At 43.4% G+C, this 16,582-nt stretch overlaps 1 protein-coding gene across 2 annotated transcripts; it reads right to left on the reverse strand.

Moving 5' to 3' along the window:
- Nucleotides 1–233: 233 nt before the first annotated feature.
- LOC124269686 (sacsin-like) lies at nucleotides 234–14,852 on the reverse strand. 2 transcript variants are annotated; one of them, XM_046704727.1, is made up of 3 exons: nucleotides 10,934–14,852; nucleotides 6,889–7,177; nucleotides 234–929 (listed from the first exon to the last, which is right to left on the reverse strand). In XM_046704727.1, the coding sequence occupies exons 1-2, from the start codon at nucleotides 14,711–14,713 to the stop codon at nucleotides 6,890–6,892; spliced, it is 4,068 nt and encodes a 1,355-aa protein (XP_046560683.1). In that variant the 5' UTR covers nucleotides 14,714–14,852; the 3' UTR covers nucleotides 234–929; nucleotide 6,889. The 2 variants fall into 2 exon arrangements, with proteins under 2 accessions (XP_046560683.1, XP_046560684.1); XM_046704728.1 differs by lacking the exon at nucleotides 234–929 and adding an exon at nucleotides 5,809–5,832.
- Nucleotides 14,853–16,582: the final 1,730 nt, after the last annotated feature.

Here is a 16,582-nt window from a genome sequence, read left to right on the forward strand (position 1 = left end):
ACACACCCAGTGCAGAAGTGTACACATGAAACATTCCCATCTATATTTCAGTAATGTGATATATGACATTGTCTATATAACAACTATTTATGCTAAAGTGGTTTATTATGCAAGCATATTTTTCCGGCTACCTGATTGGTCTAGAGGCGGTCACGTGACCGTCAACAGAAAAGCATATTGACTCCAACCCGGGTCCGACCAAAACTCATAGTGACCAACGTTACTATGAGTATTGTTGACATAACGTTATTGGTTTGTAGTGAAAATAATTCCTTTCTTGGCTAAATGGACAAGTTTTGAATTTTTCTCGGTAATTACATACTAAAACAATTATAGACTGGCGAATTCGGTCAATACCTGTTTTTATGGACCCGCGAAAAGCAATATTGATGGGTCCATAAAAACAGGTACTGACCTCATCACCAGTCTATAATGTATAATATTGTCAAGAGCACTGTGTTATTCTCAAGTAAACTACTGCATGTTCACACTTCCAGAAAACAAGAACAATCCACTTTACATAATTACTGTCTCAAGTTTGAAGAATAGATAAAATAGAATCAATACGTTGTTATTTACATCTGAACAAAGAATGTACAAACAGGAATGATAATAATATAAAAAACAAATACCAAGACAATGTATCTCTTCTGGGAAATGAGTAAAAACAACTATATCTTCGCACTCTTCAAATACAAAAAATGATTAAACAATTTTTTTGAAATGGTTGAGGGAGAGTTGATTTGTCTTATAGCAATATGTACAAAACATCTAACTTCAGTGTGTGAATGACAATGTCATGACAGTTGGCTGTATGAAGACTGACTGCAAGGTGTCCTGCCGCCTGAAGGAAACTGCCACTATGCACATGGTCCATGCTGTTCTGCTGTCTATGAGTCCTGGACAATCAGAGTATGAACAGATTCTACCTGTGAACAAAAAGCACAAGTGTCTCAGTGCTATTACATACAACCTGTGTCTCAGTGAGAGGGTGCCATAACATACATCCAGTGTTTCAGTGAGAGGGTGCTGAAACATACAACCTGTGCCTCAGTGAGAGGGTGCTGTAACATACAACCTGTGTCTCAGTGAGAGGGTGCTGTAACATACAACCAGTGTTTCAGTGAGAGGGTGCTGTAACATACAACCCGTGTTTCAGTGAGAGGGTGCTGTAACATACAACCTGTGTCTCAGTGAGAGGGTGCTGTAACATACAACCAGTGTTTCAGTGAGAGGGTGCTGTAACATACAACCAGTGTTTCAGTGAGAGGGTGCTGTAACATACATCCAGTGTCTCAGTGAGAGGGTGCTGTAACATACAACCTGTGTCTCAGTGAGAGGGTGCTGTAACATACAACCAGTGTCTCAGTGAGAGGGTGCTGTAACATACAACCTGTGTCTCAGTGAGAGGGTGCTGTAACATACAACCAGTGTCTCAGTGAGAGGGTGCTGTAACATACATCCAGTGTCTCAGTGAGAGGGTGCTGTAACATACAACCTGTGTCTCAGTGAGAGGGTGCTGTAACATACAACCTGTGTCTCAGTGAGAGGGTGCTGTAACATACAACCAGTGTTTCAGTGAGAGGGTGCTGTAACATACAACCAGTGTCTCAGAGAGAGGGTGCTGTAACATACAACCCGTGTCTCAGTGAGAGGGTGCTGTAACATACAACCAGTGTCTCAGTGAGAGGGTGCTGTAACATACAACCAGTGTCTCAGTGAGAGGGTGCTGTAACATACAACCAGTGTCTCAGTGAGAAGGTGCCATAACATACAACCAGTGTCTCAGTGAGAGGGTGCTGTAACATACAACCAGTGTCTCAGTGAGAGGGTGCCATAACATACAACCTGTGTCTCAGTGAGAGGGTGCTGTAACATACAACCAGTGTCTCAGTGAGAGGGTGCTGTAACATACAACCTGTGTCTCAGTGAGAGGGTGCTGTAACATACAACCTGTGTCTCAGTGAGAGGGTGCCATAACATACAACCAGTGTCTCAGTGAGAGGGTGCTGTAACATACAACCAGTGTTTCAGTGAGAGGGTGCTGTAACATACAACCAGTGTCTCAGTGAGAGGGTGCCATAACATACAACCAGTGTCTCAGTGAGAGGGTGCTGTAACATACAACCAGTGTCTCAGTGAGAGGGTGCTGTAACATACAACCAGTGTCTCAGTGAGAGGGTGCTGTAACATACAACCAGTGTCTCAGTGAGAGGGTGCTGTAACATACAACCAGTGTCTCAGTGAGAGGGTGCTGTAACATACAACCTGTTTCTTAGTGAGAGGTTGCCATAACATACAAGCTGTGTCTCAGTGAGATTGTGCCATAACATACATCCTGTGTCTCAGTGAGAGGGTGCTGTAACATACAACCAGTGTCTCAGTGAGAGGGTGCTGTAACATACAACCTGTGTCTCAGTGAGAGGGTGCCATAACATACAACCAGTGTCTCAGTGAGAGGGTGCCATAACATACATCCTGTGTCTCAGTGAGAGGGTGCTGTAACATACATCCTGTGTCTCAGTGAGAGGGTGCTGTAACATACAACCAGTGTTTCAGTGAGAGGGTGCCATAACATACAACCAGTGTCTCAGTGAGAGGGTGCCATAACATACAACCAGTGTCTCAGTGAGAGGGTGCTGTAACATACAACCTGTGTCTCAGTGAGAGGGTGCCATAACATACAACCTGTGTCTCAGTGAGAGGGTGCTGTAACATACATCCTGTGTCTCAGTGAGAGGGTGCTGTAACATACATCCTGTGTCTCAGTGAGGAGGGTGCTGTAACATACAACCAGTGTTTTCAGTGAGAGGGTGCCATAACATACAATCCAGTGTCTCAGTGAGAGGGTGCCATAACATACAACCAGTGTCTCAGTGAGAGGGTGCCATAACATACAACCAGTGTCTCAGTGAGAGGGTGCTGTAACATACAACCTGTGTCTCAGTGAGAGGGTGCTGTAACATACATCCAGTGAGAGGGTGTGTCTCAGTGAGAGGGTGCTGTAACATACAACCTGTGTCTCAGTGAGAGGGTGCTGTAACATACAACCAGTGTCTCAGTGAGAGGGTGCCATAACATACAATCCAGTGTCTCAGTGAGAAGGTGCCATAACATACAACCAGTGTCTCAGACAGAGGGTGCTGTAGCATACAACCTGTGTCTCAGTGAGAGGGTGCCATAACATACAACATGTGTCTCAGTGAGAGGGTGCCAGAACATACATCCAGTGTCTCAGTGAGAGGGTGCTGTAGCATACAACCTGTGTCTCAGTGAGAGGGTGCCATAACATACAACATGTGTCTCAGTGAGAGGGTGCCAGAACATACATCCAGTGTCTCAGTGAGAGGGTGCTGTAACATACATCCTGTGTTTCAGTGAGAGGGTGCTGTAACATACATCCAGTGTCTCAGTGAGAAGGTGCCATAACATACAACCAGTGTCTCAGTGAGAGGGTGCTGTAACATACAACCAGTGTCTCAGTGAGAGGTTGCCATAACATACGACATGTGTCTCAGTGAGAGGGTGCCATAACATACAACCAGTGTCGCAGTGAGAAGGTGCTGTAACACACATCCTGTGTCTCAGTGAGAGGGTGATGTAACATACAACCTGTTTCTTAGTGAGAGGTTGCTGTAACATACAACCAGTGTCTCAGTGAGAGGGTGCTGTAACATACATGTTTCTCAGTGAGAGGGTGCTGTAACATACATGTTTCTCAGTGAGAGGGTGCTGTGAAAACAACCTGTTTCTCAGTGAGAGGTTGCCATAACATACAACCAGTGTCTCAGTGAGAGGGTGCTGTAACATACATGTTTCTCAGTGAGAGGGTGCCATAACATACATCCATGGTTTCAGTGAGAGGGTGCTGTAACATACATCCAGTGTCTGAGTGAGAGGGTGCTGTAACATACATCCAGTGTTTCAGTGAGAGGGTGCTGTAACATACAACCAGTGTCTCAGTGAGAGGGTGCTGTAACATACAACCAGTGTCTCAGTGAGAGGTTGCCATAACATACAACATGTGTCTCAGTGAGAGGGTGCCATAACATACAACCAGTGTTGCAGTGAGAAGGTGCTGTAACACACATCCTGTGTCTCAGTGAGAGGGTGCTGTAACATACAACCTGTTTCTTAGTGAGAGGTTGCCATAACATACAACCAGTGTCTCAGTGAGAGGGTGCTGTAACATACAACCCAGTGTCTCAGTGAGAGGGTGCTGTAACATACAACCTGTGTCTCAGTGAGAGGGTGCTGTAACATACAACCAGTGTTTCAGTGAGAGGGTGCTGTAACATACAACCAGTGTTTCAGTGAGAGGGTGCTGTAACATGCATCCAGTGTCTCAGTGAGAGGGTGCTGTAACATACAACCTGTGTCTCAGTGAGAGGGTGCTGTAACATACAACCAGTGTTTCAGTGAGAGGGTGCTGTAACATACAACCAGTGTTTCAGTGAGAGGGTGCTGTAACATACAACCAGTGTCTCAGTGAGAGGGTGCTGTAACATACAACCTGTGTCTCAGTGAGAGGGTGCTGTAACATACAACCTGTGTCTCAGTGAGAGGGTGCTGTAACATACAACCTGTGTCTCAGTGAGAGGGTGCTGTAACATACAACCAGTGTCTCAGTGAGAGGGTGCTGTAACATACAACCAGTGTCTCAGTGAGAGGGTGCCATAACATACAACCAGTGTCTCAGTGAGAGGGTGCTGTAACATACAACCAGTGTCTCAGTGAGAGGGTGCTGTAACATACAACCTGTGTCTCAGTGAGAGGGTGCTGTAACATACAACCAGTGTTTCAGTGAGAGGGTGCCATAACATACAACCAGTGTCTCAGTGAGAGGGTGCTGTAACATACAACCAGTGTCTCAGTGAGAGGGTGCTGTAACATACAACCTGTGTGTCTCAGTGAGAGGGTGCCATAACATACAACCAGTGTCTCAGTGAGAGGGTGCCATAACATACATCCTGTGTCTCACTGAGAGGGTGCTGTAACATACAACATGTTTCTCAGTGAGAGGGTGCTGTAACATACAACCTGTTTCTTAGTGAGAGGTTGCCATAACATGCAACCAGTGTCTCAGTGAGAGGGTGCCATAACATACATCCTGAGTCTCAGTGAGAGGGTGCTATAACATACATCCTGTGTCTCAGTGAGAGGGTGCTGTAACATACATCCAGTGTTTCAGTGAGAGGGTGCCATAACATACATCCAGTGTCTCAGTGAGAAGGTGCCATAACATACAACCAGTGTCTCAGACAGAGGGTGCTGTAGCATACAACCTGTGTCTCAGTGAGAGGGTGCCATAACATACAACATGTGTCTCAGTGAGAGGGTGCCAGAACATACATCCAGTGTCTCAGTGAGAGGGTGCTGTAGCATACAACCTGTGTCTCAGTGAGAGGGTGCCATAACATACAACATGTGTCTCAGTGAGAGGGTGCCAGAACATACATCCAGTGTCTCAGTGAGAGGGTGCTGTAACATACATCCAGTGTCTCAGTGAGAGGTTGCCATAACATACAACCAGTGTCTCAGTGAGAGGGTGCCATAACATACAACCAGTGTCTCAGTGAGAAGGTGCTGTAACATACAACCTGTGTCTCAGTGAGAGGGTGCCATGTAACATACAACCTGTGTCTCAGTGAGAGGTTGCTGTAACATACAACCAGTGTCCAGTGAGAGGGTGCTGTAACATACAACCTGTGTCTCAGTGAGAGGGTGCTGTAACATACAACCATGTTTCTCAGTGAGAGGGTGCTGTGAAAACAACCCGTTTCTCAGTGAGAGGTTGCCATAACATACAACCAGTGTCTCAGTGAGAGGGTGCTGTAACATACATGTTTCTCAGTGAGAGGGTGCCATAACATACATCCATGGTTTCAGTGAGAGGGTGCTGTAACATACATCCAGTGTCTGAGAGTGAGAGGGTGCTGTAACATACATCCAGTGTTTCAGTGAGAGGGTGCTGTAACATACAACCAGTGTCTCAGTGAGAGGGTGCCATAACATACATCCAGTGTCTCAGTCAGAAGGTGCTATAACATACAACCAGTGTTTCAGTGAGAGGGTGCTGTAACATACAACCAGTGTCTCAGTGAGAAGGTGCCATAACATACATCCAGTGTCTCAGTGAGAAGGTGCCATAACATACAGCCTGTGTTTCAGTGAGTCTCAGGGTGCCATAACATGCATCTAGTGTCTCAGTGAGAGGGTGCCATAACATACAACCAGTGTCTCAGTGAGAGGGTGCCATAACATACTAGTTTCTCAGTGAGAGGTTTGAGCTGGAGATCCCCCTGTTCCAAATCGGCAGTAACTGATGCAGACACTCCATGGGGAATGGCAAGGACTCTGTGGCTGAGACAGTATGAGGAGGAGGAGACAGGCAGATGTTATCCAGGCAAAGGGTGGCTACACCAGGCACTGATGTATATGCTTGTGGTGGTTCATAAAATCATATCAATCCTTTTCTTTTTAAAACTGCATGACAACCAAAATAGTGCCATAGTCATGGTGACCTTACCTACTTTCATTGTTGATACTCTGTGTTGTGTATCCTCTCAGATTGCATGTGAAAGTTCATTTCAGTTAAGTTTGTTCTACAGAGGTAAATATGCTCTGGTTACAAGTTGGTTACAATGGTTTAAAGCATATACAATAACATGTAATAAAGTCGATGCAGCTTGACTAATGCTCAAGGGTACATCACTTGCACTATAAATAGACAACCTTACACCTGACCTTGCATGTCTCAGATCATGATGGTAGAACAATTTGTATAATACATGGTCATCAACGACATCTGTGTGTGTATTTGTGGGTCTTCCAGGTTATAAAACTGACAGAGAGATGACACTGAGATTTACAGCTTCCAATGCTCACCTTAGTGTAGAGACTGTTCCACCAGACACACAATCTTGCCAGCCAGCTCACATGCTTGTGAGGCATCAGCCTGTGTGTATACATCAGCTGGGATCCTGGGGTAGGCAAGTCTGTCCGGGTAGCGCAGGCGGTTGAAGTCCTGTATAACATTCTGTAGTTGGGAGGCCAGGGATGTCAGGGAAGGGTTACCTAAACCACTAGATAGGCTGGATAAATCATGGGTTCTCATCACATCAGCTTGCCTGGAGTCTTTATTGTATAGCATGGACTTGATGGCCTTTTCAGCAGCCTGCAGATGAACAAGGTGTAAATGGGTTTGAAAGTGTTATGCAAAAGATTATCATGCAATGATATTGCAAAACTCACCATATTCAGAATTGTTTGATGATTAAAGGGGAAGTGTACACGATCAAAACACTTTTTTTCTTGTGTGAAACAAAACAGAATTTTTGTACCAGTTCACTCATTTTTGTCACATTGAAATTGAAAGCTCCATATAAGTGCTGAAATCTTATGCCAAACTATAATATATTGTGCTCAATGTAGCAAATCATTGGATTACATCACTCTGTTTCCTTAGTTTTTGCTACAATACTCTTCCCATGCATGTTCTAAAACTTATGAGCAAGTGTATGCAGCGAGTAGGTCTGAAATCTGAAATTTGCAAATTCTAGTTTAAAAAATTGAGATTTAGATTAAAAATTACTCAAAACTCTGCAAATGGTGATTTAGAAATGTGTCAAAAATGGTGATATATGCGATGTATGTAGAGTTAATTAATTTTGCCCTCCCAACAATGAGTGGATGATATCATAGTAAAGGGAATATTCGATAGAATTCAAAACCGTGAAGTGCATTTATCTTTGTGATGTATTTGGATATTGTTTCGACAATGAAGCGAGGGTTGAAGAGGAGAGACATGTTCTGGTGTTAGAATTGACTGTCAGACTGCCATAGACACATAGATGTTGTGTTGTCACTGATACACCTCTGTTCCCACCTGTGGTCTGTGCTGGAACCTGTGTTGGAGGTGCATTGGTCTTGACATGGGGTTGCTACTAGTGGGAGGCCAATACAGCGATCATCTATAACTTGATCGTTTTGATGACATCACCACCATAAGTGCTACATGGTGTTTCTGTGGATCTTAAATTGATCAGCTACATCACATTGTGAGGTACCATGCATACCATTTTCAAACATTCTTGCACTGGTTTAAATCCCCCAAATTATTCATAAGATAACCAATGAAAATATGCCATGTTACAATAACTTTTGCCTCTGAGTATAGAATTTGTGAAATAAAAATGAACTGATGTAGCTGTCAAATCATCTTAGGTGTAGAAATGCACGAACCCATTAGGATTACATACCAGGTATGAAAAATAATAACACTGAATGTGGAGATCACAAAGAGGTACAGACTGTCATTTATATTATTTCCAACAGAATATATACAAGTGCGTCCATCTGTTTGTCAAGAGTGGCCAAGGACTCCATCTACACTTTAACTGATTCATTACTGGTTAAAGCCTCACCTACAAACATCCCAGCTATAATTAACTCTGGACAAGGCAAACAACACATGGATGTTGTGATCAAGCTTCCATACCATGAGGGTGTGATCAAGCTTCCATACCATGAGGGTGTGATCAAGCTTCCATACCATGAGGGTGTGATCAAGCTTCCATACCATGAGGTGTGATCAAGCTTCCATACCATGAGGTGTGATCAAGCTTCCATACCATGAGGGTGTGATCAAGCTTCCATACCATGAGGTGTGATCAAGCTTCCATACCATGAGGTGTGATCAAGCTTCCATACCATGAGGGTGTGATCAAGCTTCCATACCATGGATCAAGCTTCCATACCATGAGGTGTGATCAAGCTTCCATACCATGAGGGTGTGATGAGGTGTGATCAAGCTTCCATACCATGATCAAGCTTCCATACCATGAGGGTGTGATCAAGCTTCCATACCATGAGGTGTGATCAAGCTTCCATACCATGAGGGTGTGATCAAGCTTCCATACCATGAGGGTGTGATCAAGCTTCCATACCCATACCATGAGGGTGTGATCAAGCTTCCATACCATCATCAAGCTTCCATACCATGAGGTGTGATCAATCCAAGTGTGATCAAGCTTCCATACCATGAGGTGTGATCAAGCTTCCATACCATGAGGTGAGGGGTGTGATCAAGCTTCCATACCATGAGGTGTGATCAAGCTTCCATACCATGAGGTGTGATCAAGCTTCCATACCATGAGGGTGTGATCAAGCTTCCATACCATGAGGGTGTGATCAAGCTTCCATACCATGAGGTGTGATCAAGCTTCCATACCATGAGGTGTGATCAAGCTTCCATACCATGAGGGTGTGATCAAGCTTCCATACCATGAGGTGTGATCAAGCTTCCATACCATGAGGGTGTGATCAAGCTTCCATACCATGTGGGTGTGATCAAGCTTCCATACCATGAGGGTGTGATCAAGCTTCCATACCATACCATGAGGGTGTGATCAAGCTTCCATACCATGAGGAGGGTGTGATCCATACCATACCATGAGGTGTGATCAAGCTTCCATACCATGAGGGTGTGATCAAGCTTCCATACCATGAGCTTCCACATACCATGAGGTGTGATCAAGCATACCATACCATGAGGGTGTGATCAAGCTTCCATACCATGAGGTGTGATCAAGCTTCCATACCATGAGGTGTGATCAAGCTTCCATACCATGAGGTGTGATCAAGCTTCCATACCATGAGGGTGTGATCAAGCTTCCATACCATGAGGGTGTGATCAAGCTTCCATACCATGAGGTGTGATCAAGCTACCCATACCATGAGGGTGTGATCAAGCTTCCATACCATGAGGGTGTGATCAAGCTTCCATACCATGAGGGTGTGATCAAGCTTCCATACCATGAGGGTGTGATCAAGCTTCCATACCATGAGGTGTGATCAAGCTTCCATACCATGAGGGTGTGATCAAGCTTCCATACCATGAGGGTGTGATCAAGCTTCCATACCATGAGGGTGTGATCAAGCTTCCATACCATGAGGTGTGATCAAGCTTCCATACCATGAGGGTGTGATCAAGCAAGCTTCCATACCATGAGGTGTGATCAAGCTTCCATACCATGAGGTGTGATCAAGCATGAGGGTGTGATCAAGCTTCCATACCATGAGGTGTGATCAAGCTTCCATACCATGAGGGTGTGATCAAGCTTCCATACCATGAGGGTGTGATCAAGCTTCCATACCATGAGGTGTGATCAAGCTTCCATACCATGAGGTGTGATCAAGCTTCCATACCATGAGTGTGATCAAGCTTCCATACCATGAGGTGTGATCAAGCTTCCATACCATGAGGTGTGGGTGTGATCAAGCTTCCATACCATGAGGTGTGATCAAGCTTCCATACCATGAGGGTGTGATCAAGCTTCCATACCATGAGGGTGTGATCAAGCTTCCATACCATGAGGTGTGATCAAGCTTCCATACCATGAGGGTGTGATCAAGCTTCCATACCATGAGGTGTGATCAAGCTTCCATACCATGAGGACATGATCAAGCTTCCATACCATGAGGTGTGATCAAGCTTCCATACCATGAGGTGTGATCAAGCTTCCATACCATGAGGTGTGATCAAGCTTCCATACCATGAGGGTGTGATCAAGCTTCCATACCATGAGGGTGTGATCAAGCTTCCATACCATGAGGGTGTGATCAAGCTTCCATACCATGAGGTGTGATCAAGCTTCCATACCATGAGGACATGATCAAGCTTCCATACCATGAGGGCGTGATCAAGCTTCCATACCATGAGGACATGATCAAGCTTCCATACCATGAGGGTGTGATCAAGCTTCCATACCATGAGGCGTGATCATGTTATCAGGGGATGAGGACGAACAACTGACCAAGTCACTGAGACTCAGCAGCCAATATCTTGTGGGGGACCTTGGCGGCTGGGTACCTATTTTCACACAGAAAGATCAATGAGATTGAATCACTATCTTAACAATCTATAACTTACCTGTTGACCCATAAAACAGATCCAGTTGTACGCCCTTGACAGACCCAAGACTTCTCTACCAGCATCCAGATCTGCCCTGGCTTGACGCAGCCACCTCCTCGCTTCTGACAGATCAGGATTTCCTTTAGACTGGTGGTAGGAGCCAGATCCATATCCAGATCCATAGCTGCCTCCCCTGAAGTGATGGTGAGAGTGTTGATACTCCCTCTGATATGATCTGTGTCTTGAAGTTCTGTCATTAAACTGGTGGAACCATGCATAATCTGTTGAACTGCCTCCATCAGTTTCATCTTGAATATCATCAATGGTTAGTCCCTTCTCCAGTCTTTCAATGTATATACCAATATACTTGCAGACTTCATTGCAGAAATCACTTCGGTCTGGATTTTTGTCAGGATGCCACTTGAAATACAAACGTTTCTTCACCCTGTTCCTATCCCTCTCACCAAGCATAGCCCAGGCTTCCTTCAAAGTGTTTCGAATCTCTCTCAAAACATCCTCCAAGGCTAGTGGAACTTCAAGAGGTGAGTCTGGTGATACAATGCTTATTTCTATCATCCCATCTTCTGTATCTCTGAAAAACTTGTAAAGCTGAGTGGCACAAACCTCCTTTTCAGCCCCATCTTTTCCTTCAATAATGTATCTGGCTTGGAGAGGAGTTTCTCCCAATGTCACAACTTTCTTTATAATCACATACACTATGAAGACATCTCCAGCTTCCATCTCCCCAGTGAGGTCATCACCTTCATCATCAATCAGAGGATCATACACTTCATAACCTGCATACTCTCCTTCCTTGAAATAGGAAAAACTGTTGTCTAACATGAAGTGAAACTTCTCAGGGATGATTGTACCTGGTGGTGGGAATACAGTTCTGCACATCTGACTAGAGGAATAATCAAAAGCAGTGATTTTGAACATATCTAGTATTCCATGTATCACTTGTGGCTCACATTTTAACAGTTTCATAAGAATTGCACAGCTTTGTCCAAGATGGTACCCTGTTAGTGCATTGATGGCAAAGGACAAACGGGAATACACAGAATCTTCATCTATAGTCATAGCATCTGTAGAAATGTATATGGACAGTGATTGTTGTTCCTCAACAGTTACACATGTCTGGGTAGATTCACTTCCTTCAACAATATTTCCATCATAGATAATGCAAGTTTCCAGACACTCAACTTCAAAGAGCTCAATATTCGACAAATTATGTTCAAGTTTCTCACAGTCTGCTCTTTCTAGTGGTCTTAATTCTTTCGTGATTTTCTCATGGTTGACAAGTCGTACAAGTCCTGATATGAATTCAGGTGTCTGGATCACAGTCAGAATCTTGGATGAAATGCTACCTTTACATGCTGATCCAATACATGTATCTGTCAGTTGTTCCTTCATGACCTTACTCAGTATTGTGGGTCTGTGTTCTGGTGGAAGGAGCAAAATGGTGTGCAAAGGATTTATTACATCAATCTCCAACTTTCTGAATCCTAAAAAGAAGTTAGGTTTCAACTTTTTCACCCTTTGCCTCAATGAACTGTTGTCAGAAAATACTAGTTTTGTTGACAGAGTCATGATGTTGTCACAATTTGGTAGAAACAGTGAACAGAGATCAAGACTTGTACCAGTGTTATTACGAAGATACTTCTTGAATAACAAATTCAGTGCAGTTTTGACAACAAGTAATTCATTTGGATTCAACTCCTTGTTGCCCACTTGACCTTGTAGTTTCTGCAATGCACAAGCAAATGTGTTTGCTGAGGCAGTTTTTGCCGCTCCTAGTGCTTCAAACACAGGGAAAAACTCACCAAAACTTAGTGGACCTGAGTAGACATAACCATCAATAACTTCATCCACGCTGAGGCGTGTAACTACTTTATCTGCAGCTACAAAGATTTGTTTTTCTGGTAAATATATAGTGCAGGTGGCAGTCAGTTTTTCCTTCATTGCATCTGAAATTCCATTGTCTTGTAAATATTCATACACAGCTTTCATCACTTTCTTCAAAGAGTCAACAATATCTTCACTTTGTATTGGTAGTTTTTTCTGCATCTTTGCCATTGAGGTGCAGATGTTCAGTACATGTTGAACAACTATATTTGCTGGAGGAGAATCTGGTATCCAAAGCTGTGAATGAACAATCTTCTTCTTGTCTCCATATTCTGATTCAGATGGATCGTCTTTTGTGCGGAACATTGTGCAACTGGTCCAAACACAATAGCAGTGTTGTGGTCCAAGTGATTCAGAAAAGCAAACCAGAGTCTTGGCAGCTTGAAACTGGGGGTGGATTTGGGTCAACACAGTACCAGTTTCATGCTCTTTATCCACTACATACGGCAGAAGAAACTTAATGTCCTTTACCCTACCCAGGATACCTTCCTGTATCTTTTTAGGTCTCCTACAAAGATGCTCAATAAGAATTGCAGACTTCTTTGCAACATCTTTGGAAATTCCTCCCAACCCTAATCTCTCCACTTCTTTTGCAAAGTTTACAAATTGTTCAACAGTGACAACTGCTTGAAGACCAATGAGGACAAGAAAATTGTACCATTCATCTTCATTGTATGGGGCAGGAGGAAAGGCAGAATCAGGACACATTGTGGCAAATACAACCTGGTTCCTACTGTAAAATGTTTCCGCTCTGTGAGGCTTTCCATCACTTGTTTCAATGAATGGCAACATTCTCAACTTCTCTATCAACTGCCATTGCTCATCGCTGTAGTTCTCAGATTTTTGCAGAAGCGATTCTTTAATGAATTTAAGATGGTCAGGTTTTGCGCTCCCTGGGAAATGATGGAAGGATGGTATCAGTAAACTGGAGTACACTTCTGTCAGTGTCAGTGTTGGTACCCCAAGGTACTTGATCAGTGTCTTTAATAGTTCATTGTACTTGAGGAGAGTTCTCCCTGTCACTGCACTCCAGTGGTCCAGGCCAGCCTTTGGCAGCTCGTATGAGGATTTCACTGCATGCACATCCCCCGCTAAGGGCACCAGTCGACCTATCACTGTAGGGTAAAATGGCAAACTCTTTAACCCTGCCTTTAAGTTGGGGAAAACTTGTGATTGCTTCAAACTGTCTAAATTCTTACAAAAATAGTACAAGAATGGCTCTGTTTCTATTTCAGACAGTGATTCACATTCTGAAAAGTCTACTGCTGAGAGAGCAAAGAGAACTGCATCAGGGTTTTTCCAGTTTGCCACCAAGTTTGGAACAAGTTCAACAGTTCTGACATTTTTGAACTTATCACAATTGAACATAGTTTGACCAAAATGAAGAATTTTCACTTTTTCCAGAGCTCTAGCACATGTCTTTTCTGTGACACTGTCCAGGTCAATAATTTTAGAAGAATCTTTGATGGAACAGAGAAAGAAGTTCAAGGTATCTCTCCTTGCAGGCAATAAACACCATGTTGACAATGGTTCCAACTGATTTCTTAACCATCCTTCAGTTTTGTTTTTTTCGGAAATCTTATTGATCTCTGTGTTAAGATACTGCCATAAACTAGCGATCCATTGATGTGAGGGAAAATCAGTATTCTGTTGCCATGGTATCAAAGATTTGCATGCAAATTTTTGGTGAACCAGGATGCGTGGAAGCATTGATGCAAACGTTCCAATCTGCATAACCATCAGAGAAGATGATTGTGTGATATGTTCCATATAGAGGTCAGCTATTTCAGCATGAAGTGCAACATCTGGTATAGATGTTAGTAAGTCAGTAAAACTTGTCACAATCAGTGGTTCACTACTGCTGAACACTGCCACCTTTCTGGAGATGGTCATTGCTAATGGAAGGCCACAGATTTCTGAAGCAAACGAATCTGCTCTTACAATGAACCCAGTTAAAAGTTTCAAGGTTGCAACTGATTTGTATGGCGTTTCATCAACCAGTCTTGGCAATGTCCCTAGTGTGCATTTATCATGTCTTTTCATCAGCATATGATTTCAAAACTGGAGAGTTTTTCAGGTGTTACACAGCTAACTTTGTCTGACAGGTTCCGCCTCTTGAAATTGACCATAGATTTGAAATGGAGCATCAATGACCTTCATGTTGAGATCCGCAAAACTTCACTCAGTTGTTGTGTGTTTCTCCTTGCGCTGTTGCTTAGTGCGGCATCATACTTCTTCTGGGATGATGCTGGAGAATGGAACTGTCTAAAAGAAATGTGACCCGCCAATCTGGTAGTGAGACCCCAAGTCATTAAAATAACCTGCAAAACCCAACATCACTGGTCACTGATACCCAATTCACACTGGCTATAATGTCACATGTTCTGCCTTCAGGTTCATCAGAGAGAATTTCCCATGTACTGGTTTAATGACACCAAATAAATTGCTCTTCTTTTGTACTATGTCTGTGTAGATACTCATGGCCATGGACTTCCAGAAACTATCTGTTGCTTTTTTGAAATATCTGGCAAAAACAGATAATAACCTTTAAGATTCTGTTGAAGTACCTTTACTTGAAATTCTTGTGTGCAGGACATCTTGGTTTTCATTGTTTCCATTGCTGATAGATATGCTGGAATGACTATAGCCTCCACTACGTGTTTGTTCCAGTCAGTCCTGTGATCTTGTGACCCATGCCACAAGTTTCTTCTTGCTTCATGGTCCAGAGCAAAGTGGCCATTTACATGTACAGGTAGGCCAGTCAACACTGGTAGAGGTAGGATACAAAATGCTTTCCCTTTAATATCTGATCCAGAATGGGCTGACTTGGTTGGTATTGGTACTGCAATGCCCCCTCTTGGAAGTAGACCAATGTCGCCTCTCTCCCAGGCTGAAGAGACAGAGGCAGGAATATCTTTGTCACTGGTAAATCCACTTCTATGAACAACTAACCACTGCTGCTTATTGCCTATAGAATCTTGTACCTCTAGCGACAGCTTCAGTTCCAAGGGTGTTAATGCAGGAAGGCTTGTTCTTGCCACAGCTTGGCTTCTTAAGACTTCCAAAAACTTCTTTTGTTCTTTAGCATCTCCTTCTGTCATTTTCGATTCAAGTGAATATTCTTTTGACAATTCTCCACCTGCTGATATACTTGCAATTACTATCTTTTTCACATTGTGAAGAAATAGAAGAGAATCAAACATATCTTTCTTGAACTCCTTAAGAAGATCTGTTATCATGTCTGTTGTTATTTCCTTGTTTGAAATTTTGGAATCCTCAGCCATAGCCACTGTTCTCAGAGGAAATCGAAAGAGTGTCCCTTTTTGTTGCAGTGGGACACATCCTTCAAGGTAACCCTTAAATGCATCTTTATACTTCACTCTTAATTTATCAAGATCTTGTATTTTTACACCTGGATTCTTGCATGTGGCCCATGGAACATACTTGACATGCGGATCCAGAACACAGATAGTTTTGTTTGTAGTTGGACCAACCGTCATGAAGGAAGGTACGCCAGTCAGGTGGTAAACTATCCGCGTTGAAACCAACTCCCATACTGTCCAGGCTTTTCCAAATGGGTCATCCCTTTACTACCTTGACCTAGATTCTTAATGCCAGAAAAATCTGTATCAGTAAAGAAGCTGTCATTGTACAGACACACAGAGCAGGACCCTGTAGAGAGAGGACCAGTTTTCACCAAATACTTGAGTTGTTGGAGAGACCTAAAGTCTCTTTTGATAAACATCAGTACTGTGGCTCCAG

This window comes from Haliotis rubra, unplaced genomic scaffold (assembly GCF_003918875.1).
Source record: "Haliotis rubra isolate DU_JTF1 unplaced genomic scaffold, ASM391887v1 Scf1464, whole genome shotgun sequence".
Lineage (NCBI taxonomy): Eukaryota > Metazoa > Mollusca > Gastropoda > Lepetellida > Haliotidae > Haliotis > Haliotis rubra.